At 40.8% G+C, this 25,933-nt stretch overlaps 1 protein-coding gene across 6 annotated transcripts in view; it reads right to left on the bottom strand.

Moving 5' to 3' along the window:
* The window catches only part of CACNB2 (calcium voltage-gated channel auxiliary subunit beta 2), a 270,818-nt gene that overhangs the window by 33,672 nt on the left and 211,213 nt on the right, over window positions 1-25,933 (bottom strand). For all 6 annotated transcript variants that reach the window (XM_006759920.2, XM_015561462.1, XM_015561460.1 and 3 more), the window contains exons 3-5: window positions 9,666-9,788; window positions 7,961-8,097; window positions 3,765-3,841 (exon numbers count right to left, since the gene is read on the bottom strand). In XM_006759920.2, coding sequence (XP_006759983.1) covers window positions 3,765-3,841; window positions 7,961-8,097; window positions 9,666-9,788 — 337 coding nt within the window. The remainder of the gene's footprint in view (window positions 1-3,764; window positions 3,842-7,960; window positions 8,098-9,665; window positions 9,789-25,933) is intronic.

Here is a 25,933-nt window from a genome sequence, read left to right as displayed (position 1 = left end):
GGGGTGGGGGGCGCCCTTCCTTTCCTCCCTGCTCCCTAGGGAGGGTGTATCCCCAGTGTCAGGACCAGGAGATATCAAGGGGTTGAGCTAAACAATTAATCTGTGGTTTAGATGAGGTCAAGTAGAAAATCTACTCACCCTGGAAAGCATCAGAGCATCCTATGACACGTTACCTCTAACGGAAACCACAGTACATTCAGATTTAAGCAGCAAATTACCCCCTTGAAATAACAGACAGCTCGGTGCTGCAAGGCCACTACCCTTCCCCGTGACACGCGAGCTGAATTAGTGCTCGTGACAGCCGCTGCTAACCTTTCAGAGGACGGGAGGACATCTGACAGGCGTCACGTTATTTTTCACTGTTGAAATTATTATGGATATTAGATGACTCAGCCTTTTGAAAACTAGGGGCTCTTGTTTGTTCCTTTCCCTTTGATTGGGTCAAAAGCCTGCGATGACGTGTAAAACCTGGCATTGTCTGTTCGGTACCGCAAATATCGGCTATTGCTGGCAGAAAGCTGGGGTGTGATTCTTCAGTGACAGTACTAACGGGCTGAGTTAATTCCAGGAATTTAGTTAGAATTACCCACAAACACGTCTTTCTCTGTGTCACTAATGCATGCATACTAATGAATGAATGGTTTAGCACATAGTGTGCAATGGAAACATTACAGAACGGGCCCAGGGGTTTGGGTCGATGCTGACCCTATAATGTTTTGCCTTGAACCCCATCTTAGTAAGCATGTCATTGGTGTCTCCCTGGATATGATGGAGAGGATCTGGGCCACTTTTTCACTGTGCCTATACCATGTCTTACCCATCATCAGATAAGTGTCCCTTCTGGTGGTAAATTCCTGTATACTTTTATCTTCACCACTCTCTATGGGCTTATAAAGTTCACCTTAACGGGTCAGTACCCCCTGAGAGCGCCTTCCTGAAACTGAGATCTGCTTGCATGTCAGAGATGACAGGGCCCGGGATAGCAAAGCCCGGGAACTGGATTTTATGGTTTATCTATTGATTCTACCTGCTGTGATCAGCAGATGAATTTTTTTTTTTTAAGGAAGAGTGGAAATGTATAAAAAGTTTAGCTGTGACATTGCCCAATTGCTGGCTACCCACACACACAGCAGGTTTTAAATTTACCTGTAGTTGGTCACAAGGACTCGAAACCCAAGTTGAAAACATTCTAGTTTACTAGTTCTGACTTTTAGCTCACTTAAATTGAAAGGCATCTGGACTCATTCTGAAACACAGAGAATTCTAAAACAGATGGCCACTTTCAAAACACATTAAAGAAGTGTACTACGACCGAAGAAGCATGTTCAATTCGTTTCAGAGTTCTATAAACTTTATTCGACTCGATGGTTCTCCTTACACTGAGAAACGTTACCCCTTTTAAATTTCATACTTATATTTGCATACTTTATCGAACACTGGTATTTACTTGTGAAAAACTGCTTCCATAATTTTGAAATTAGTTTCTTTTATTCTTCCTCACTAGCATGCTTTTATTTTATTTTTGTTTTTGTTGTTTTTTAGAGAGAGAGCCTTGGGAAAATTTTTTGAGATTTAGGTTTTAGTTGAATCTTGGACTCTTGGGTCAACTTGAGTGGCAATTGGGAGGAACACGGATGTATACATTCATGCAGTTGAGGGTATGCACTGTACAGGTGGCTACTATGCCACTTCCCAGATGTGAAGTAGAAATATTTCCTTTCCCAAATCCTTCAGAACCTCCAAATACATTTAGTTTAGGCAGATGCTTATATTCTTTGGTCCAGTCACGGGTGAGGAGGATTGTGGGCAGGGCCTCTGGAAACCCAGATGAGTATTACAACTGCAGGCCAATCCACATTGATTGCTTAGGCAGCTCTCCCTCGAGGTGGGTGGGGGACCTTCTGTGTAGAATTTTCACGAGTTTTATTTTAGACAAGTTGGGTTATTGATACAAAAATTATAGCAGGATTCTGACATGGCTACAGTAAATGCGGTAGTTGGTTAATATTTACAATCCCCGCAGACAGGAGCAGTTTATATTCTTGGTATTCAGAAAAGTTATTCCAAAGTCCTGTATTTGTAGAAAACTTGGGTGAAGTTTCAAATCACTTCTCCACTGAACTTTATTTTTAGTAATGACAAAAATGACATGTAATTTTACAAACACAGCAAACGTATGCTTCAAAATGCACTTGCTCTCATCCTGCCACGAGGAGGAGAAGCCACAGCATGGCAGCGGGAGCGGGAGAGCCTCCCTGGTCTAGGGAAGGGGGCTGGCACTGCGGGGGGGTTGTGGGGGGGATGCTGCTTTATCACAAAGTGACGGAGCATTTCCTCAACCCAGGAGCCACGTTTCTACCTCTGAGGTCTCCTTACAGCCTTAATAATACACAGGAAGCATATAAGGTTTTCACTGGAATCCCTACAACCTCATAGATTTGAGAAGGTCAGATAGGCTGCCTTTCTCCTGTGCCTTCAGGAAAATCTACTCCCCAATGGGAAGGAAAGACATGAGCCCCACATAATACCTTAAAAAAAGCTTCAATTTTCCTTTCAAGCATACTATTTTACTCAATTTTGAGCAACGGAGGATTGCTTTAAATTTCAAGTGCATGGTTTTTGAAATCAATATGCATCCTGCAATGACTTATTTCTTATTGTGTTCAGATCTTGCTCATGTAAACGGTCTTATAGTTTTTACTAAGAAGCCTTTGATTGGTCTCTAAAAGCCACCACCATCTGAAATGGGTATGATGATTAGTCATAGGGGAGTCCTGTTAAGACACAGCAGTCATAGTGCAACTAGTTCCTGAACTTCATGAGGTGCAGTTCTCTGTATCTGACCTCCTCTCAGCTTCCTAGAAATCAGATATGGAATCATTTTGCTCAAATGATCGGCCAGCCACGCCTTATAATCTTACGGTGACGCTCAATTGTCTCTCTTAGCAAACTAGGACTCTGATAATGGCCTTTCATGCAATTTGACCAATTAGTCTCCTATTTCTACGGAACCCAAGTTCTGCACAGAATGGTAGAGCTGCCACATGGAGCAAATAAAAATTCAATTAAGTTTGAATTTCAGTTAACCAATAAACAACTTTCTTAGTATAAGTAAATCTCATGTAATATTTACTTATACTAAAAAATTATTCATTGTTTACCCAACATTTAATGTTAGCTGTGTGTCCTTTATTTTATCTAGCAAGCCTAAGCGTGAATCCACTACTTTATAGATTAAAAAAAACACCCCCAAAAACAGAAGCCACTCTTCCTACAAGAATTTTTATCCTTTTTTGGTACTTCTATACATCTTCCACATCTTCCACAGAGCCTGCTGAGTATGTCAGGGCTATCATTCCCTCATTTTATATTCCTTTCCAAAGTATTAATGCTTCTCTTTACTTAACATTCAGGCCTACGTTGCATCTGCACTGTGGGTGCACTGCACAATGGGCGTGACCACGGGCTCCATGGTGGAGGCTGGGAATAAAAGTTAAATACGTTCATCACTTCGATCATTTAAGCAACTGACCGTGAACACATCAACACATTTCCTTTTTTTTTGGTTTGTTTTTCTCCCAGAGCCAGAAAGTAAAATTCTCCAGATTCTTCATAACTGCATGTGGGCATTCTTATCTCTGATTCCTTTGAACATTTCTAGGATTCCCACAGGGATTCAGAATATGTACATTCACACAACTAAGTAAGACTGAGGACAGCATGGAATGCAGTGTGCAATTGTTCAGCACTCGGCACCTACTTACCAGATGACGGAGGTGTAGATTTTCTGGAGCTAGGTACTATGTCACCCAAACTGGATGATGAATTTCCTCCTAATTTACTGGAGTAAAGCAAAAATTTATGTTAACTCTGACACTTATTTCAGACATGAAAACATTTGTATTGCTCAATAAACAGGATGACTCATTGTGTTTTTAGGGAGCTTTAAATTTGTCTTCTCTACAAGGAGGCAGGTAGTAATTTCCCAGTGGAGATTCCCGGACTGTTGGGACAGCCGTGTAATAGTCTCTGTTCCAAACTCAAGGCTTAATGGTAAAAGGCCCTGCAAGGATGGGAGAGAACTCCTTTGATTTCTGTAACCCTCCTCTTCTCTGCCAGCAACACAGGTAGATAGAGAGGAGAGCTTTCCTTCTGCTTGTATTTTTTTTTATTTTTTGTATCTTAGAGACTCTCCGAAGCAATGTCAGCTTATTGTTTCCTTTTTATTTGGGTCCTGTCTCCTTTGCCTTAACTTGATTATTTTTGCTGTACTAAGATTGAAAGGACTCAGGTTTTCATGAGCGACCTACAAAAGGGAAACACAGCACTCACAAACTTGCTAACCTCTAAAAGGCACAGGTAGGAACACAACAGTGTCACAGGTATCACTGAACCTCAGGTCAGATCATGCCCAGGACATTTCTGAAGCATGGCGAATGTGGAGGATTCGACCTGGTTAATTTAGGGATGATCTGAAGGGCACAGACTTCAGAACGACCACATTCTAGTTCTACTTAAGACATGAATCTGTGTCTTAGAAGGTTTGGAGTTAGCATGAGAACAGCAGCATTTATGTTTCTTACCAGCATACCAAGCATATCAAATAATATATTACTAAATGACCCTTCACAAATGGAGATGGAAAAAATATCTTCAAAGAGTAACATGAAATTTCACGACAGTCTTATTGTCTAAAGTTTATCATCAGAGTCAAACCAGGGCCTGGTTGGAGTAATTTGCTACAGTGTCTATGCATCAAAGTGCAATATTTACTCATGTAAGCAATAATACAAAAATGCCAGTTCCACTAAAACACCAGCAGCAGGCTGAATTTTATTGTTACTATACTGAGATTTTAATACATAAGACAAACATTAAAAATGTTAAACAACTAGCAAAAGCCCTCTACATATTTTTAAGATTCTTAAAAGATGCTTCAGTACACTTCTCAAGGATACCAGACAGTAGGTAAGATGAATAAAAAGTGGTATTTATAGAAACAATCTCTGGTAGTAACACAATACCCATTATCAGGACCAAAACAGTTTCTCCCAGAATTTTCTTTTTCTAAAGTACCGAGTCTAATTTCAGTTTAAGCATGGATTTGTTTTACATTCTCCTTGAATTTTAATAAAAGCTGAAGTATTGTTGGAATTATGTAAAATTGTGACAAACATTGCAAATAGTCAAAATGTCCAGGACGCAAATTTGTCCTTAACTTTTAATTCTATAAAAATGGCACTTTCTTGAGGCATGCCACAATTCCACTGCCTTTGATTTCAATCAGATTTTATAATTTATATATTGGAGTTTTAAAATACTGCCGAATTCTGGTTATGTCCTCAAAACAAAACTCTATTTAAAATATTAGGAGACAAATATAAAAACCTCTGAAAGGAGTAAAAATATTTTCACATATTTAGGAAAAAGCTTAGGGGAAGAAATAGGACAAAATGAAGTCAAGAAAATCAAAGCAAAAATTATATGAGACTGTATAGGCCTTTAAAGAAAATAATGCAATAGCAAACCATAGATCTACTGTAGTGAGTACTAACAGCTGGCAAGAGGAATGATGATCTGTCTGTGCCGGCCCTGTCAGGTCCTCGCTGCCTGACTCAGTGCAGCAGCGTGGTCACCTGATATTAGGCTACAGTCAACTGACCAGTCCCATCCTGATTCCACCACTTTCCATTCTGTGACCTTGGTCAGGTTCCCCAGCTTCTCTTGGCCAGTTTCCTCCTCGGTGAAGTGGAGGCTCTAACAGACATCCTGTTCCCTTAGGTTCTTGTGATGCTGGGCTGATCTCTAACACTAGTCCAGGGAGGCCCACGGGGGAGGCAGAGGAAACCATGCTTCCTTCACCATTTCTGCAAAAACTTCTCCCTTCCTGCTCTTTAGAAATAGTTCTTCTTTCTCATTTTGTACGGGAAAGAGCCAAAGAAAGGTACATGAGTCTATATCTGGAAAAGCTCATCCCAAATTTTCCTCAAAGCATTCCATAAAACACTATTCCTAAAACATGAACCAAGGAAAGTTTTCATAAGATAGTTTAAGTGTATACATGAACAATATCCCTACCCCGCCATCCCCACTGACAGTGCGTACTAACTCCAAAGGCTCTGAAAAATCCTCAAATAACTTTTCACCATCCTAAACCCATTTGACCATGAAACCCTCTTCTCAAGTGAACTGACAGGAAAACTCTGGAAAATGTGGAATTATCTTGAAAAAAACTAAAACGCAAACACAATGTCCCCCAGCTGAGATAACTTCAAACCTCAACAAACTAGATACGGTGCTATGAATTCATAACAGCAGTGCCTGTGCCCCAGGAAAACGAAGTCATGCTGCATTATAAGCTTTTATTAACTAGTATGAAGACACCATTATCAATATGAGGAATAGAAGGAGACACAGTAAAGCCAGCAGAACACTGGGAATGGCATGAGTGGTGTCAGGTCTTCATCCCACAGTAAAATGCACCTGCTATGTTTACCTCCATGCCTCTACTTTTTTTTTTTTATGACTAAATGCATCCCATAATCTGAGGGCCCCCAGTGATCCAGGGATTAATAAAAGTCAAATACAGGATAGAAGTCTCAAAAAAGGGAGAGATCCATCAGAACTGAAAGGGCCTGACAGTTATGAAATACTATTAAAGAGGACGGATGGTTCATACCAAAAAGTACCTTCTGTTTTACTTGGTTACAGATGCTTGAAAAAAATTCTTGCTCACACTAGAACATTATCATTGACAAAGGATTTGCATCATTCTATAAACAAATAAAATATAAGCTAGAGAAAATAGGAGCCAGCTATTGACATTAAAGAAAGGACTTGCCCATTCACATCCTTTCACACCGGGAGAAGCATGCCATGTTCTCGGACTTGGCCGCATGGGGTTCAATTTCAAAGTCACTCAGTCTGAGTAACCCTTTGAGTGATTCTCTTAGGGAGAGGCAAATGACTGCCAGAATGCTAGGAAGGGTTACTCACCCCCAGAATATCACATAACTCATTTTATTGCTACCTGCAAAGGCAATTTTAACTGGTTTCATATAGAGTTTCCCTTTAAGTGCTTAGCAGGGAGAACTGGAAATTGATTTTCTCAAGTGAAAATGAAATCTAATGGGCCACCAGGACTGTTCTCTGCCAATGATGTCTGGGAATGTTATCTCTAAAACATCTTCCAGCCATGCGAGGCAGCTAGAGATATGAATTAGCCACCACGTGTGCTCAGTGTTAGAATATTTTCAATTAAAGATTAGGACTTGATAATTTCCTCTGCATTGAAGCCTGAATTTAATATTCTATGACCTTAGTTCTTTTCATTAATTATAATACATAATTTGATTCTCTCCCATATCAGATGAAAATGAGATTCTAGTTGAACTTTTTATTTATTTATTTATTTTTTCTTCTTTTAATAACAAAAGGCGATATTGCCTCCATTTTATTATTGGTGTTTTTTTGTTTGTTTTTATTGCTTACAGTATTACAAAGGGTATTACATATGTGTCCCTTTTTTATTCCTGGTGAACTTTTTATTTTTGGTTAATCCTCACCTGAGGATAATTTCCCCATTGATTTTTAGAGAGAGTGCAAGAGGGGGGAGAAGATGAGAGAGAGAGAGAGAGAGAGAGATTAACATAGCATAGATGTGAGAGAGACACATCAATTGGTACACGTGGCCTGATCAGGGTGAACCTGCAACCCAGATACATGCTTTTGACCAGGAATCAAACCTGCAACCATTGGGTGCATGGTCAGATGCTCTAACTACTGAACACACTGGCCATGGCTGGGATGAACTTTTTAAAATGCAGGACTTGTGATATCATCAATAAAGTCTATCAATAGTCCACCTGATAACATGTAATAAAGATTGTGGAATACAGCAAACAGCAGCATGTGAATGACTGTATAATCTAAACACAAGCACTTGATGTTCTTCTCATACCTGGAGTAGAATTTCCCTTGCTTGGCTCTCTGTTCATGCTGTAGCCTCATATTCTCTAGTTTCACTGGACTTGGAATGAATCCGATTTCACAGCCTTCTTTAACCAATCGCCCTATCCACCAGTCATTGTTAAATTTCTAAACACAAAATCAGATTTGTTAAGATCAGTGCAGAGAAATTGTATTATGGCAATTACAATTAGCTATGCTTCAACTATCACACTTCAGAAAACCCTTAGGTTCATGGGTTAAGCACATAAAAGTGAATTATTTTTAGTTAACATGAAGACTTTGTCTAAGAATTAAGATTACTTTGAATTCTACCACAGCTGCTGCTGTCGCTGTGAGTAGGTTAAACTCTCCTTGCTCAAACATTCACTGCCCTTCCTAACAAGAGGCCAATAAAAATTAGAGTGTTACAGAGGTCTGCCTCTTACAGAATCCGACGAGTTAGAAATACTAACACTGAGACATAAATACTGAAATCTACCGGAAATGTTTTGCATCAGAGCAAAATTTACCTTTGGGCAAACATGTTTATAGTTAGTGTGGTACAGTGTTCACAGGTGATTTCTTTACTACTGATGATGAACATTGCTCTGTGCTGGATGGAATATTTATCCTAACTTTTATGATTTGCTGTGATTTCCTTCAATTGAGTAGTATTTTTCAAGCTTGTTCCTGAACATTTGAAAGGAGAATATTCATTCTGGTTCCTTTTCCTCTCAGGGTGGAAAGAGATTCCTCTCCAAGCATCAGCCAACAGGAGAAGACCTTAAATTAATCTTATATCCTGTCATAAAGTCAGATCCAAGGCACACCATCACTTCTGAAAACTTTCTATCCTTCCCTCCTAGCCAATATTTCACATCTGTCTTTAAATGTTAATGAGATGGAAGGCTTGGAATTCTTAGGCTCTTTAAATAGGCTCCTTTGCTTATAACCTTTGGTGCGGTGAACAGTTAAATTTACAAATGCCTCCTAGGACATATGCTCCCCGGACTCCAGTGGTAAATTCTGCAGGTCCAAGGAAACCGCATGCTCACACCCTGAGAACACCATGTAGGGGGATTTCTGGCCACTCAATAGTGTTCTGCACAGCAGGGATTTGGTCAGTGTCGACTCAAAATAAACCTTAATTAAGGGTGAATTCGAGTCATTGTTAAATGCAAGGGGGTGACTTCTGGCATGGAGGAAAGGGAGTTCCTTGTTTCTTCCCTTCTTGACTTCATCTCCTGCCATTCTCCCTTCCACTGCAGAAAGCAACCCTTGAAGGAGGGTAAGGGTGCCATGGTCTGAGTTTAGACATTGTCAGCAGAGAGGAGAGGTCATGAATTCTAGATATGATTATTAAACCCTCCCCAGATGATTAAGCTTGAGATATGAGAAGAAAACAGCACATAGTCAAGGTTTCAAATTAAACTAAAAAATACAGGTTAAGCATAAAAAGGGACCATCTCCAAGAGCTCCCAATTTCTGGGTCACAGAGCCCAGGGGAGCCTTGAAGTTGTCGCAAGAGGCCTGCTACTGCTTTCTTCTTTATAAAGGTTATATTCCTATCAGAAACAGTTGAGAGGCACTGATTTCACGTGGATGTTATACAAGTGCCCCTCTATGTAATACTATTTCACAGCAATAAGAAATACAAAATGATGTTTCAAGGTAAAAAAAAACCATGTGGACAGAAATTCAAATTATTCCCTTACTTCCTTAACATGCAGAAAATCTTTTGCTTCAAATGAGATGGCCATGCCGGGCACCGGAACATCATCTTCATGGGCTGCGCTGTAACTGACATTTGTCCGAACTGCAAATGCAACAGGTTTTGTCTAAAGAGGGGGAGAAAGGGAGGAAAAAAAATAAGAAACAAGTGTTCCCTCCATTTTCCCCCAAAATACAAACACATACTGAGTAACTGTTGTAATTGTTGTTTTTTCCACTTTCATTTGTTATCACTAAACATTTTATTAGTCAGTACTCAGCTACATACCATGTATTTCCAAACTAGAAAAAAGCAATTGTTCTCTTCAAAAGCACTACAAGTAATGAGGGTGAAGATGAACTATCACTTGCCAGTGTGACAACTCAGAATAAAATGCCCAGTTCTTTGGCTTCAGTGAAAAAGACTTAGTAATTGCTCCCTCACCCCAAACATCTTTAATTAATAATTATGACATAATTCCAAAAGGTACAATGTTTTGATTGAAAAAAGCAGCACAAACTATATTTGCTGATTTACAGGTTAAGTGTTTGAGATAGAGATCTAGGCAATATTTGTTTATCCACCAGGCGGGGAAAAAAACACACCCAGGAAAGTTCAGAAACAGTGAAAAGAGGTGCTTTTCTAACTGGCATTGTGCTTCTTTCACATTATGGCAAATGGATTTCTTCTGAGCAGTTTCTCCCTGCTCAACCAATGCTTTATCTGGACTTGTACGGGAGGAAAAGGGAGAATTGGAATACAGAGCCCTTCTTCGTCTCCAGATTTCCCACAATTAATCCATTCTACCTGACTGCTATCTGGGTTGAGGACGGAGCTAAGAGCTGTGAATTTACTCAGAGTCATCCACAGAATGCAGACAGGAAAGGAGGACCCACTTCTGGAAGGGGGCACAGAAAACATGAAATGGTTTTTAAATGTTTGAAATCCAATTCTTGGTATCCTTTATGGTTTTTAATGATGTAAGAGCTGCTGTTTCTCCTATGGAAATACGGGCTTTGGGGGAAAATATTGCCCATATCCTACCACTGAAACACAATCCTTGATAGCAGTATGATGGTGTTTCCATTTCTCCTTGAATTTTTTTAAATACAGATTTTATTCCCATAGCTACAATATTAATATACTTAACTTTCTAAACATTCTACTTTTAAAAATTGTTGCACAGAAATCCTCTTTCTACTTAGAATTCTTTCCTGGGGAGACACTCCCAGAGGTAGCATGGGTAAGCCTTGATTTATCAAGACTTTTAAAAATTCTGTTCCAAACTAAGTTCAAATGGGCTGCACTATTTTGAACTTTAACCAGCAGTATCTGATGGTGCCCTTTTCAATAATCCGTTGTCATAATCAGACTCAGTTTTACTGCTAGAATAAGGATTTTCATGACTAGATTCATCCATTATTCAAAAGACCTTTGATCATAAAAATATAGACATAAGACCTTTTTGTATGCTAGTGGGATCTTTCGTTTCTCTCGGGGCCTTTTATTCCTTGTGGGATATAGAGGTTAAGTGTGGCATATTTTTTTCATCACTGGAAGCAACATAAATATTAAATGTACAACTCTACAGAGAAGCCCATGAAAAATCTCATGTCTTTTATAAAATGATCAACTTTTTAAACATTGGAGTAGCAGCAAGAGGGGACACTGAAACAAAGAAAAATAAGAGGGTGGTGAAAGTTAGTAATTTTATTTTCTCAGATTAAGACATCAGTTCAGAACATGCCTCTTTCCTTGGCTCACCTCCTATAATCAACGATGCCACCATTAGACGTGGCATTTTATACAGGAATCATCTTTATAGGACTTACAGCTAGGAAAGGGGGGCAGCGGAACCCTATCTCTCAATATCTTTACTTCAGAAATGATATGGCTAAAATTAAAATGGACAAAAGTCAAAGTGGCGGGGGGGTGGGCAAGTTGCAGCCAAGATAATCGAGCTTATCAGCTTGAGAGAAAGACCTCAGGATGCTAACCAAAGGGGCTGAAAGCCAATGCCATTTTTTATTTGCTGAACTCACTTCGGCTCTATCTACCTCAAAGAGTGTGTGTATAACATGGAAGCTATTTTCCACATCAGTTCCATTCAAATGGGTTTAAGGACGGGACTCTGCATGGAACTGGATTTAAATGCTATTCTGCCACTGACTAGGCTTTTATGTCTTGAGGCCAGTGGCCATTGACTCCCTAGTTTTTGTTCCTTAAGGTAAAACAAGTCCTGAGAAGAAAGAACAAACAGGAACTCAGAAATGGTGGCCCTACAGAAGCCTCATCGGAACACCAGGAAGAATGGGCTATGCTGACAGACAGCTCTGAGATGCGCTGGGACACAACGGGTGTTCTGCGCCTTGAGGGAAGCAAGGCTCGTCCAGGCCCCAGCACTGAAAGTAACGGTGAGCTGAGAAGTGGGTTCTGCCAGGGTCGTAGGTCTCCCTTCAAGTTGTCCTGTGCCTTCCCTCTAACTCCAGGGCCTCCCAGGTTTGTCTGAAAGGTTGGGTCATGCTGGAGGGGAAGAAAGTCAGAAAGCATATGTATAAAGATGGCCCAGAGCCTTAGACGGGGTCCTATCATGACTGAACTGTGGTGTGGTACTTAAATCCAAATTCAGATTTAGGCTGAAATTCATCCTATGCTACAGGATCACTGGGATATGAAGGTGATTGGGAGACCTTCATATCTACTTTCTACTTTCTTCCCACCCCTTTAAATATCAGGCCAGGGCCATAGCGCGTCTCAGTAAATGGAACTGATTGATTTCTTGCCTTTTTTTGGTACCTCCTATGGGCATATGCTACAAAGCATAAGGGTGATCGGTAAACCATTCGTGCTTGGGAGCTTCCTTTTGACACACAGAATGAACGTTTGCCACACGTCAGTTTGTGGACTAAATCTGAACAGATTCTCAGAATGAAGCAGTAAGTACCAATTCGATAAGGGTAGCATCTCATTATCCAGACTTTATACAAAAGTGCTTTAAAAGCACAAAGGCTGTGTCTTTTCACCAGTACCCTCAGCCTGTTTTGGGTTAATATTTCTGAAGAAGGGGATGAGTAAGTGATACAGAGGTAAAGAAACTCGTGCTCTCCTCTTCCAGGTCCTTCTTCATCTTGTACATGGCACGACTTACAATGATAAAAGCTACCAGTCTGCAAGGTGCCCAGCAAAGTGCTGTGTATCCTGCATAGATTGTTTTTTACATTATCTTTAATTTCTTTATTGGTTAAGGCATTACAAATGTGTCCTCATCCCCCCATTAACCCTAGATTGTTGCATTTCAGTTAATCCGGCAACTCCTTTTCCCAGATGGGGAAACTGAGGCACAAAATAGTTCTCCTGGGCCATAAGTAATGGAGGTGTATTCAAATCCAACTCTCTCTCTCTCCTAAGCCTGAGTTCTTCATGCAGTTTCAGACTGCCTTTCATTCAACGGGGGGTGGGAAGGCAGCATTGATGGCAATTTTAGAGAGCACTTGGATGTTTGTGTGAAGTTTTCAATACTTGAAAAGTTGTATTTTACAAAGGGCTCACAAACTGATTGGTACAGAAAAATGCAGTCTGTCCTGTAGCCTAATTAGCCCCCCCTTTAATATAAAACACAAATGAGCACAGTTTTTATATGTTAGAACTAAGGGTATTCATTATAAGCTCATGCATTTCTACAACTTTGACTTAAATCAATCTGTGGCCCAATACATCAATAACAATGCCAAAACATGATTTGTTTATTTACGTATGACTTTTGTTTCTTCACATCTTTTTTCCACAACATATAATGCTTTATTCATGCAAAGAGAACTGAGAGTTTAAATATACATGGTTTCATGGCTCCAAAGAGCCACAATGGACACCCCATAGGGAGATCTAAAAGCCACAATCACTGTAGTTCCAAGAAAGTGAGAAAGTCATGCAAAGTTCTTTATAGAAAACTAGAGGCCCGTTGCACGAGAATTCACGCAATAGGCCTTCCTTCTCCTGGCTGCCGGCACTGGTTTTCCTCCAGCACCTGGGACCTAGGCCTTTGGTCCGGTCGCAGCAGAGATGCCAAGCCTCGAGGCTGGGCTTCTCTGCTTCGGCCTGCAGCCAGGCTTGGCTTCTCTGCTCCAGCCGCAGCGGAGAAGCCAAGCCTCTTAAGTCTTCAGTCGTCTTCAGTCTTTGCTCTGCGCCTGCATATGCAAATTAACCAGTGGGTGGCATCTGGCGGCAGTGTCTGGCGCTGCCCACCCCACCTCCCTGGCGACCCAGGCCCCCAACGCCTCCTTGAGCAGTGGCCAAGGTGGGAGGGAAGTTTGGCTTACTCTGTCGCCGGGGGAAACCCAAGCCTCCAGCTCCATGGCTGCCGCCATCTTTGTTGGGTTAATTTGCATACTCACCCTGATTGGCTGGTGGGTGTAGCAGAGGGACAGTAAATTTGCATGTTACGCTTTTATTAGTGTAGACTAGAGGCCCGGTGCACAAAAATTTGCACCCTCAGCCTGGCCTGTGCCCTCTCGCAGTCTGGGACTGTTTGGGAGATAACGACCTGCTGGCTTAGGCCTGCTCCCGGGTGGCAGAGGGCAGGCCCAATCCCTAGGTGCAGCCCCTGGTCGGGCTCAGAGCAGGGCCAATTGGGGAGATGGGGCGCTGCCCCCTGTCATGCACAGAGCAGGGCGGATTGGGAGGGTGCGATGCCACCCTCAGTCACGCTCAGGGTAGGGCCGATTGGGGGGTTGGGGCCCCGCCCCCTGTCACACTCAAGGCAGGGTCGATGGGGAGGTTGCGGCGCCCCCCCTGTCACGTACAGAGCAGGGCCAATCAGGGGGTTGGGGCGCTTTCCAGTCAGAAACAGAGCAGGGCCAATAGGGAGGTTGTGGCCCAGCCCCCCGTCACACACGGAGCCACAGGGTGATCAGGGGGTTTGGGTGCTGCCCCCTGTCACGCTGATCCCGGTGCTGGGAGGCATATTACCCTTTTACTATATAGGATAGAGGCCTGGTGCATGGGTGGGGGCTGGCTGGTTTGCCCTGAAGGGTGTCCTGGATCAGGGGGGGGTGCCTGGCCAGCCTGGAGGAGGGGATGATGGCTGCTTGCAGCTGGTCACACACCCTTCAGGATGGGGGTCCCCACTGGGGTACCTGGCCAGTCTGGGTGAGGGCTGAGGGCTGTTTTTAGGCTGGGACTGAAGCTCCCAACCGCTCCTTTTTTCTTTCTTTTTTTTTATTATTACGGGCCAGGTTTAGCTCTGAGGCTTGGCTCCAGCTCTGAGGCCTCAGCTGCTGCAAGTAGGTATCTGGTTTGTTTAGGTTCTATGATCGAAACTCTGTATCAACTCCAGCTCTGAGATCCCAGCTCGCTGAAAACAGGTTTCTGAGGTTTTGTTTAGCTTCTATATTTGTTACAATGGTCAAACTGCAGGCTCAGAGGCCGGCAAGGCAGGCGGGGAGCATTGGAGTCCTCCGTCACTGAAGCAAGCAAGACCTATGTTCAGTTTAAGCTGCCTGGCTGCCAGCTGCCATCTTGGCTGGCAGTTAATTTGCATATTGCCCTGATTAGCCAATGGGAAGGGGAGCGGTCGTACGCCAATTACCATGTTTCTCTTTTATTAGATAGGATGATTCATGCCAGCTGGTGTGGGTCAGTGGTTGAGCATTGACCCATAAACTGAGAATTCACCAGTTTGATTCCCAGTCAGGCACATGCCTGGGTTTCAGGCTGGATCCCCAGTAGGGAGCATCCAGGAGGCAGCCGATTGATGTTTCTCTCTCATCGATGTTTCTATCTCCCTATCCTTCTTCCATCTCCCTCTCCCTTCCTCTCTCTCAAATCAATAAAATTAAAAATTAAAAAAAGAAAATGATCCGTGGACTAACTTTAAGGATTTTAACTAGCCTTAAAGTTACTTTGGGAGCATTCTAACTTTGCAAGTTTATCTCTTTGAGGAAGATTCCTTTTCTGTGTCCCTCTCTATAGGAGCAGCTGCTGCATCAGCTCTCTGCAGCACCACGAAGGCTCTTTGGCCTCGACGGTTGCTTGGGAATTTTTACTCAGTTAACAGCTCTACGGGTAGACTTCTTTTGATGGGTGATTACATTTAGTTATCGTACGGCAGGATGCTGCTGAGGAGCCAGACCTCCAAAGTTCACCACCTCCTCCAGCAACAACCACTCAACCCTCCCAAACTTTCCTCCTCATAGACGTCTTTATTGTGATTCATGCCTTCTAAGCCCCGCCCCCCACCCCCCCTGCCCTTAATCATGCTGCCATATGGTCTCCTCTGCTTAGAGACTGGTGCCTGGGACTAACAGACACATATGGGAGCTAACTGGGCGCCCTAGAGAATATTCATGGATAGTTCTGAGACCCCTGGACCTGCTTTTCCTCACAACCAAAGGCAACTCCATTAGTGCCATAGGGGCCAGCCTGTGGAAGCCACTAGGCTCCTGTCACAGATACATCTGAGGTTTATAGCAGGAGCAATTTTTATTTTCTCACAACCTTCTAGAATTAGATCAAAGGATGTCAGAAAGCAATTATTGTAAGAAGAAAATTAACTTAAAATTCTCTTTGGATCCAAGAATTTCACTTCTGGGAATATACCCAAAGAAATGAAAACACTATGTTGAAAAGATATCTTGGGCCCCCATGTTCATAGCAGCATTATTTCTAGTAGCTAAGACATGGAAACAACCTACGTGTCCATCAAAGGATAAATGGTTAAAGAATTTGTAGTCACAATGGAATTTTACTCAGCTATAAAAAAAGGAAATCCTACCACTTAAGCAACATGAATGGACTTTGAGGTCATTATACTAAGTAAGATAAGGCAAACAGAGAAAGAAAAATACTGTATGATCTCGCAAACCAAAATAAAACAATACAGAAACTCTTTAGTCAAGAAGTAGAAAGAAAACAAATTATCACAAATTCATGGCACTATTTCTAGTTTTCTTCTTAAACAATGACTTAATGAGCCCAGACTGGTTTGGCTCAGTGGATAAAGCGTCGGCCTGCGGACTGAAAGGTCCCAGGTTCGATTCCAGTCAAGGGCATGTACCTTGGTTGTGGGCACATCCCCAGTCGGGGGTGTGCAGGAGGCAGCTGATCGATGTTTCTCTCTCATCAATGTTTCTAACTCCCTATCCCTCTCCCTTCCTCTCTCTGTAAAAAATCAATAAAATATATATTTTTTAAAAAAACAATGACTTAATGAGTTGAAAGCAAAGCAAATTTTAACAGATATAACTAAATGTTCACCTTCAGTTTATTAAAATATGCTAGTGATAGGATACCTACTGATAAAAAAGCAACATGAAATTCATTCAAAGAAGAAAATAAACTTCTGATAATGATTAGTTACTTGAATTGTTGTACTGATTTTTGTATATCTTAATATAAAGACATATTTTAATATGCTAAATAGACATGTTTTTCCATTTTCATTTTAAAGCCATCAAAAGCTAATATTATAAAAGTAAAACACATATTTTATTTTAATATATACAATTAATTTGTCCTAAATTTTAACTACTTCTAATCTGCAATATTTTAAAAAGTTCAAAGAAAAGTATGAATCAGATTCCTATAACAAGAGACTACAGAAAAGAGAGCTTAAAAATCTAATCAGTTTTTATCCAATTTCTTATGGCACAGAATCATTTCCTGTGAAATCTGCTATACTCTTCTATAATTTTACATGACTCCAGTGGGAATATATCTATTAAGTCTTTCATAAGAAATACACAGGAACCCAGGAGATGGTGATGTACTTTCAGAAATAAGTACTATCTGCTTTATGACATACTAATATTTTAGTTTCTAGTTATCCCAATTAGCACTTCTCAAACCATTTTGCCATCTTCAGTGATAATCAAAAATCCTTCCAATATAAAAATGAAAATCTTCAACTTTAATTATTCCTTATATAAATACAAAAGATTCTACAGCATGTTGAGTCTTGCCAGTCATTGAACTTTTAAAAATCTTTGCTTAATTTATTATAAGCTAACAAGGATAGTCTGAGAATTCTCTAGTAGCAAAACATATCAAACACCATAGTGATAAAAAAATGTAACAACCAATTATGTATCCTGATAAGTGAGCATTGAATCAGACAGAATAAGCAAACAATCAGATTCATCACAGGATAAAATTTATATATGTAGTTCACTTATTTGAGAAATTAAAATTTCTTTTCCAGAATTGACTCACTTAATGAATATTTATTAAGTACATGTTTATTATCTCAAGTTCCTGTCCTCACATAGCATAACTTATATTCTAGTAGAGGAGATATCATAAGATAACCAATAATTTCAATTAATGAATAAAGTAAAAGAAAATTATGTGAGTAGAGAGTAACCATGGGGATAAAATGGGCAGACAACATGAATTGGGGTGGTTAAGGCAAGCTTCTGTTGAATTTTCAATAATCCATTTGTCCATCCTTCTCCATCCACCTGTCCATTCATCATTCATGTGTCAGCTCCTTCTGGACAGTTGGGATACATCCTATATAATAAAACCCTAATAAGCAAATCTACCAAATGGCAGAACGACCGGTCGTTATGACACGCATTGACCACCAGGGGGCAGACGATCAATGTAGGAGCTGCCCCCTGGTGGTCAGTGTGCTCCCACAGAGAGAGCGCCACTCAGCCAGAAGCCAGGCTCATGGCTGGTGAGTGCAGTGGTGGTGGTGGGAGCCTCTCCCACCTCGCTGCAGGCAGGTGGTAAGGAGCAAGGGGTCCTAGACTGCAAGAACCCTGAAATGCAAGAGGGATGTCTGACTGCTGGCTTAGGCCTGATCCCCTTGGGTGATATCCCTCAAGAGGTCCCGGACTGCGAGAGGGTGCAGGCCGGGCAGAGGACCCACCCCCCCTGAGTGCATGAATTTCATGCACCAGGCCTCTAGTCAGTAAATAGGACCCCTTACCTTCTAGGGGTTTATACTGTAGAAGGCAGAGGTAGACCATGATTAAGTAATAAACACAATAAACAGAAAAAGTATATAGTACATTACAAGGTGATAAATGCTCTGGAAAAATAAAAAAACAAAACAAGGTTTGGAAACTAGGGAGTAAGGTGGCGGGGCTGGTACAGTTTTCTGTGGGAATACAGGCAGCCTGCGTGGAGGAGGTGACATTTAAACAAAAGGCTGAAGGAACTGAGGGAATGCAGATATCTGAACTCCAAGCAGAGGGAGGAGCCAGTGCAGAGGCCCCACACTGGGAGTTGGCCAGACATGTCAAAAAAAATTGTAAAGAGGATAAGGCAGAGAATGAGCCAGGGGAAAAAAACAAAAAATTAGGTCAGGGCTCTCAGGTAGTATGTGGTTTGCAGGTCACAGTAAAGACTTTTGGCTTTTGTTCTATGTGATGAGAAGTCAGGGAAGGGGTTTCCTGTGGAGGATTGATACGGCCTGCAATGTTAAAAGGACTCCAGTGGCTTTTGAATTGAAAAGAGACTTTGGACACTTTTTGGGAGGAAACAGAGAAACCAGTTGGAAATTCTAATGACCCAGGTGGAGAGATGATAGCGGTTAAATCAGAGCGGCAGCAGTGGGCTAGTTCAAAGTGGTGCAATTCTGGGTACACATTTTCAAGGCTGAGCCAACAGGATTTGCCGATAGGTTTGATGTAGGTGTAAAGAGTCAACAATGATGCCAAATGGTTTGGGCCTGAGCAATGAAAAGGACAGAGTACCCATCAAGACATATTGGGAAGGCTATAGGTGGCTAGGAGGCAAAAATCAGGAGTTCCATCTTAACCTGTAAAATTTTAGATTTTAATGAAATGTCCAAGTAGTTTAGAAGAGTGCTAAGGGTCTGAAAGTTTGGGAGAAGATCTGAGCTAAAGATATAAGGTGGTAAGTCTTGAGCATATTGATGGCATTGAAAGCCACGAGTCTGTTGAAATTGCCAAGGGAATGAACACACATGGGGGCACTCCAACTAGCAAAGAGGCTCAGAGGGATCAAAAGTGGAGGAGAGTGACAGCTCGGGTTGTAGTTTTCTGGAAGAAACTGTTCCAAAGGACAGGAAGTGATCAATGGTGCCAAATAAGAAGGGGAATTGGACACAATGAGTACAGACAATTCTTAATTTTTTTTCTATAATTGGGAGAAAAAAATGGGATTATGGGTGGCAAGAAAAGAGGATAAATAAAGTAGGAGAAATAACAACTTGTGACTGCGCTGATGGAACGATCCAGTACAGAGAAAAAAAAGGTGATGAACCAGAGGACAAAATTGCTGGAGCAATGTCCCTTCTTATCAATGGGACCCGTGCTGAAGCAGAGGACATGCCCTTGGACAGAGACAGGGCTCCATTTCTGGAAACAGACAAGGAGGCAGCAGCAATGGACAAGTGCAGATGGTGGCTGCTAAGGTGGGTGGAATGCCACCTTCTACCTGTTGAATGTTTCAGTTTCTCAGTGGAATAGAAAGCTACGAGGAAAGGCAGGGGAGAGAGTACTAGAGATTTGAGAAAGGAGGAGAGGATGCAACACAGTCATTTAAAAGTATGGAAGAAAATACAGATAAAAAAATCCTTACCAAAATACTAGCTAATCGAATACAACAGTATATCCGAAAAATAATACATCACAATCAAGTGGGATTCATTCCAGGGGCACAAGGATGGTTCAACATTCCCAAATCAATCAACTTAATACACCACATTAACAAAAGAAAGGATAAAAATCATATGATCTTGTCAACAGATGCAGAAAAAGCATTTGATAAGATACAACATCCATTTATGATTAAAACACTCAACAAAATAGGAATAGAAGGAAAGTACCTCAACTTAATAAAGGCCATATATGATAAACCCTCAGCCAATATCATACTCAATGGTGAAAAACTGAAAGCTTTTCTCCTAAGATCAGGAACAAGACAAGGATATCCACTCTCACCACTCTTATTCAACATAGTACTGGAAGTACTAGCCAGAGCAATAAGGCAAGAGAAAGAAATAAAAGGCATCCAAATAGGGAAGGAAGAAGCCAAACTGTCACTTTTTGTGGATGACATGATGTTGTATATAGAAAACCCTAAAAACTCTACAAAAAAAACCCCTACTGGAAACAATAAACAAATATAGTCAAGTTGCAGGAAACAAAATCAATGTACAAAAATCCATTGGCTTCCTGTATACCAACAACAAAACTTCAGAAAAAGAAATGAAGAAAACAATTCCTTTTGCAATCGCAACCAAAATAATAAAATACTTGGGAATAAATGTAACAAAGAATTTGAAAGATCTATATACTGACAATTACAAAACATTATTAAAAGAGATTGAAAAAGACACAATGAAATGGAAAAATATCCTGTGTTCATGGATTGGAAGAATCAACATAGTTAAAATGGCCATTTTACCCAAAGCAATATACAGATTTAATGCAATCCTCATCAAAATTCCAGTCATTTTCTAAAGAAATAGAATGAGAAATCATCAGATTTGTATGGAACCACAAAAGACCCAGAATAGCCAAAGCACTTCTGAAGAAAAAAAAAAAACACAACAAGGCTGGAGGTATATAGCACTACCTGACTTCAAAATATACTACAGAGCTACAATAATTAAAACAGCATGGTGCTGGCAGAGAAACAGATACACAGAACAATGGAACAGAATAGAGAGGTCAGCTATAAAATCACACCTATATGGACAGATAATTTTTGACAAAGAAGCCAGAAATGCACATTGGAGTAAAGATAGTCTCTTCAATGAATGGTGTGGGGAAAACTGGAAAGCCACATGCAAACGAATGAAACTGGATTACAGTTTGTCCACATGTACAAAATTAATTCAAAAATGGATCAAAGACTTAGACATAACACCAAAAACTATAAGTCCATAGAAAAAAGTATAGGTACCAAACTTATGGACCTGGGTAATAGAGAACATTTTATGGACTTGACCCCAAAGGCAAGGGAGATAAAGGCAAAAATAAATGAATGGGACTATATCAATCTAAAGAGCTTCTGCACAGCAAAAGAAACTGACAACAAAACAAACAGGCAGCCAGCCAGATGGGAGATGATATTTACAAACAGTAGCCCTGACATTTAATTTCCAAAATATATAAAAAACTCATAAAACTCAACACCAAACAAATAAACAATCCAATCAAAAGGTGGGCAGAGGACCTGAAAATACACCTCTCCCAAGAAGACATACACACAGCCAATAGAGATATGAAAAGATGTTCAACCTCACTGGCAATCAGGGAAATGCAAATTAAAACTACAATGAGATACCACCTTACACAGGTTAGAGTGGCCATTATCAACAAGACAAGCAACAACAAGTGTTGGAGAGGTTGTGGAAGAAAGGAAGCCCTCATTCACTGCTGGTGTGAATGTAGACTGGTACAACTACTATGGAAAGCAGTCTGGCGATTTCTCAAAAAATTAAAAATAGAGCTACCACACGACCCAACAACCCCACTCCTGGTTATATACCCGAAAAGCTCTAAATCCTTAAGAAGAGGCAGCCAACCAGATGGGAGATGATATTTGCAAACAGTAGCCCTGACATTTAATTTCCAAAATATATAAAAAACTCATAAAACTCAACACCAAACAAATAAACAATCCAATCAAAAGGTGGGCAGAGGACCTGAAAATACACCTCTCCCAAGAAGACATACACACAGCCAATAGAGATATGAAAAGATGTTCAACCTCACTGGCAATCAGGGAAATGCAAATTAAAACTACAATGAGATACCACATTACACAGGTTAGAGTGGCCATTATCAACAAGACAAGCAACAACAAGTGTTGGAGAGGTTGTGGAAGAAAGGAAGCCCTCATTCACTGCTGGTGTGAATGTAGACTGGTACAACTACTATGGAAAGCAGTCTGGCGATTTCTCAAAAAATTAAAAATAGAGCTACCACACGACCCAACAACCCCACTCCTGGGTATATACCCGAAAAGCTCTAAATCCTTTATACGCAAAGATATATGCACCCCTATGTTCATTGCAGGATTATTCATGGTGGCACTACACGGCCATAAGAAAGGATGGAATAGTGTCATTTACAACAACATGGATGGACCTTGAGAACATTATGGGAAGTGAAGTAAGTCAAACAGAGAAAGCTAAGAACTATATGATTTAACTCATATGTGGAATATAAAACTGAAACTTATGTACACAAACAGCAGTGTGGTGGTTGCCAGAGGGAGGGAGTGGGGGAAGAAAGGGGTCCTAATAAGAGATGACAGGAGAAAATTTGACTTTGTGTGGTGGGCACATGGTCCTATATACAGATTTTGTAAATTAGTAGTCCACACACGTAACCTATATGTTCATGTAGACTAATGTCAACCCAATAAAATTTACACTAATTTTAAAAAGTATAGAAGATTAAATGGACTAGGTAAGAATGGAAAGATTGCCTGGAAGTATTAAAGACCCACCTGAGATTCAAGGTCATGGATTTATAGTAAGCTAGCCATGCCAAGTTAGAATATAAAGAGCACCATTATACAGGTAATAGAGTTAAAAGCATAACCCCACACCAAAATATTATGGCTTGAAAGTTACCCTTTCTCATCTTGCTCTTAAACTCCTGCAGCAATTTCACAGAAGTGTATATTATAGTTTGTGGTACATATTTCTTGCATATATCTGTCCAATTTTCCCAACATGTGGGAGCATTTTTACCTACTTCCCCAAACTGATCTTTCAAGGAGGTCACAACCCTTTCCAGATGAGTGATTATATTCCTATTTATTTTTTATTCCAGACTTCAAGCTTTTACCACAGTGCTGGTTATACATAAACAAGTGTTAGAGGACTCACGGGATTGATTTCTTTCTGTTAGAAGAATCAATTATCAGGTGCTTATTCAGGATCTATTCAATGGAAGGTTCTGCTACCATAGCCCCAGGGCCCACACAAATTGAATGGCTGAATTAATATGAAGGCAAGGTTGGTCTGATCAGGATTTTACTTTATATGATTAATATGCATGTATATAAGTGTAAGTGTACATACATATTTATTAAATTTAAAATAGCTACATCAATCAATAATTAAGCAAAGGAGTAAATGTTTAAAACAAAATTTGAAACCTTATCACCCTAAAAGCCACTGAAATGAATAACAATCACAACATAAAGTAAGTTAAAGTTGTATATGGAGCAAAACCATATGGAATAACAATGACATACAGACTTATCTATTATCTAGAGATAAATGTAGCATAACCCTTTCCTTCTGCTTATCAGAGAGCTGCCCACTTTGTCATTTAGTCTGAGTAGAACACTGCGCTCCAACAACAGTGCACTGGCTTCTTTTGCCCAGTGGAGCCGGCTTTCCCTAGGGCAGTGGTCGGCAAATCGCGGCTCACGAGCCACATGCGGCTCTTTGGCCCCGTGAGTGTGGCTCTTCCACAAAATACCACGTGCGGATGTGCATGTACAGTGCGATTGAAACTTCATGGCCCATGCGCAGAAGTCGGTTTTCGGCCTGGGCCGAAGAAGTGGCGTTAGAAGAAGTGGGGATACCTTCGCTTAGGACCCCTCAGATTGAGGACGTTTTTAGCAAAGGCCAGTTTAGGAGTACCCTAATTAAGTTAATAACAATGTACCTACCTATATAGTTTAAGTTTAAAAAATGTGGCTCTCAAAAGAAATTTCAATCATTGTACTGTTGATATTTGGCTCTGTTGACTAATGAGTTTGCAGACCACTGCCCTAGGGCATCCTCTTCAAAAGTCCTCCAGGGAAAGAAACCCATACTGGGAGAGGGTACTCAATTTTATTTACTCTGGGTTGTGAAACATATGTCTTCCTGACTTAGAGGAAATGAGAAGTAATTTTCAGTTAAGCTAGCGTCTTAAGAAGAAAAATGTTTATTTTTTATTTTACTATTAATTAGTCTTACCAAGCATGATAACAGTATTTTTCAAGTTATTTAGAACCTAATGGTACAATTCAGGAGCAAGTAATTTTTAATTTAGGCTTGCTGCGAAAAAAAACGAAAGCACTTTTTTTCCCCTTCAGTTGTTATGGACTGAATGTTTGATTGAATGAGGTCATGTGAGGTCAGATAAAAAGCTTCACAGAGGAGTAAAAGCTAAAGGAGTTCACCACCAAACCAGTATTACATGAAATGTTAAAGGGTCTTCTATGGAGAGGGAGAGGGAGGAGGAGGGGAGGGATGAGAGGAGAGGGAGTAGGGAAGAGGGAGGAGGGGAGAGGGAGGAGGGGGGAGGGTGAGGGGGAAAAGATAAAAAAAGGTGGAGGGTGAGGGGTAAGAGATCAACCAAAGGACTTGTATGCATGCATATGAGTACAATCAACGAGGGGAGGGGAGGCGAGGGCATGTGCTGGGGGTTGGAGGTGGCCAGGGAGAGGTCAATGGGGGAAAAAGAAGACTTATGTAATACATGAAATAATAAAGAATTTAAATTGACTGCCTCAGAGTTTTTAAGAAATGGCTTATCTTTCTGCAAATATTGAGGCAAGATCAGATTTCTTTAGTGTGTGACATACACATATTAACCAAACACAAACAAACTTCCACCATTTTTTCTTTCCTTTATTGAAATGAGAGTTGTCTACATTAAAATTAAATTACTTATATCACTTTCATAATGAAAGGACAGATTATTTGCACATTTAAAAGGCTATCTTGTATGCATGTAGGCAATCAGGGTGGTGAAGGCCTACATGGGGAGGGAATCTGGTGAAGGTAGACAATGGGGGAGGGAGAGGGACATCTGTAATACTCTCAACAATAAAGATTTTTTAAAAATGAGGTCATGTGGGCACAGCCCTAATCCAATGGGACTGGTGTCCTTATAAGAAAGAGGAGCCACCAGAGATCTCTGTGCACACACAGAAGGGCATGTGAGGACACAAGTGAGCAGGGGCCATCAGCAAGCCAAGGGCAGAGGCCCCACTGGAAACCGACCCTGCCAGACCTTTACTGGACACTTCCCAGCCTCCACAGCCGTGAGAGGCCACTTCCTGCTGTTTAAGCCTGCAATCCATGGTATTTTGTTATGAGCAGACTAACATAGTTGCCTTCACCAAACCAACATGATGGTTTCTATTTCTAGTAAAAAACACAACTTTAATCTGCGTCATTTTGATATCAAAGCCTTCATAACCAAAGATAATTTCTCTATCTAAAATTCCTGTATATTTTACAGAGAAAATTAGGAAAATGTCAAGCCAATAAAAATCCACTCCCCTTTTCAGCACACATTTACTCAGCATCCATTTTGTGTGAAGTCCTGCACTGTACAA

The sequence above is a fragment of the Myotis davidii genome, unplaced genomic scaffold (assembly GCF_000327345.1).
Source record: "Myotis davidii unplaced genomic scaffold, ASM32734v1 scaffold376, whole genome shotgun sequence".
Classification (NCBI taxonomy): domain Eukaryota; kingdom Metazoa; phylum Chordata; class Mammalia; order Chiroptera; family Vespertilionidae; genus Myotis; species Myotis davidii.
Note: the sequence above shows the minus strand (reverse complement) of the source record. Positions and strands in the feature narration are given on the sequence as shown.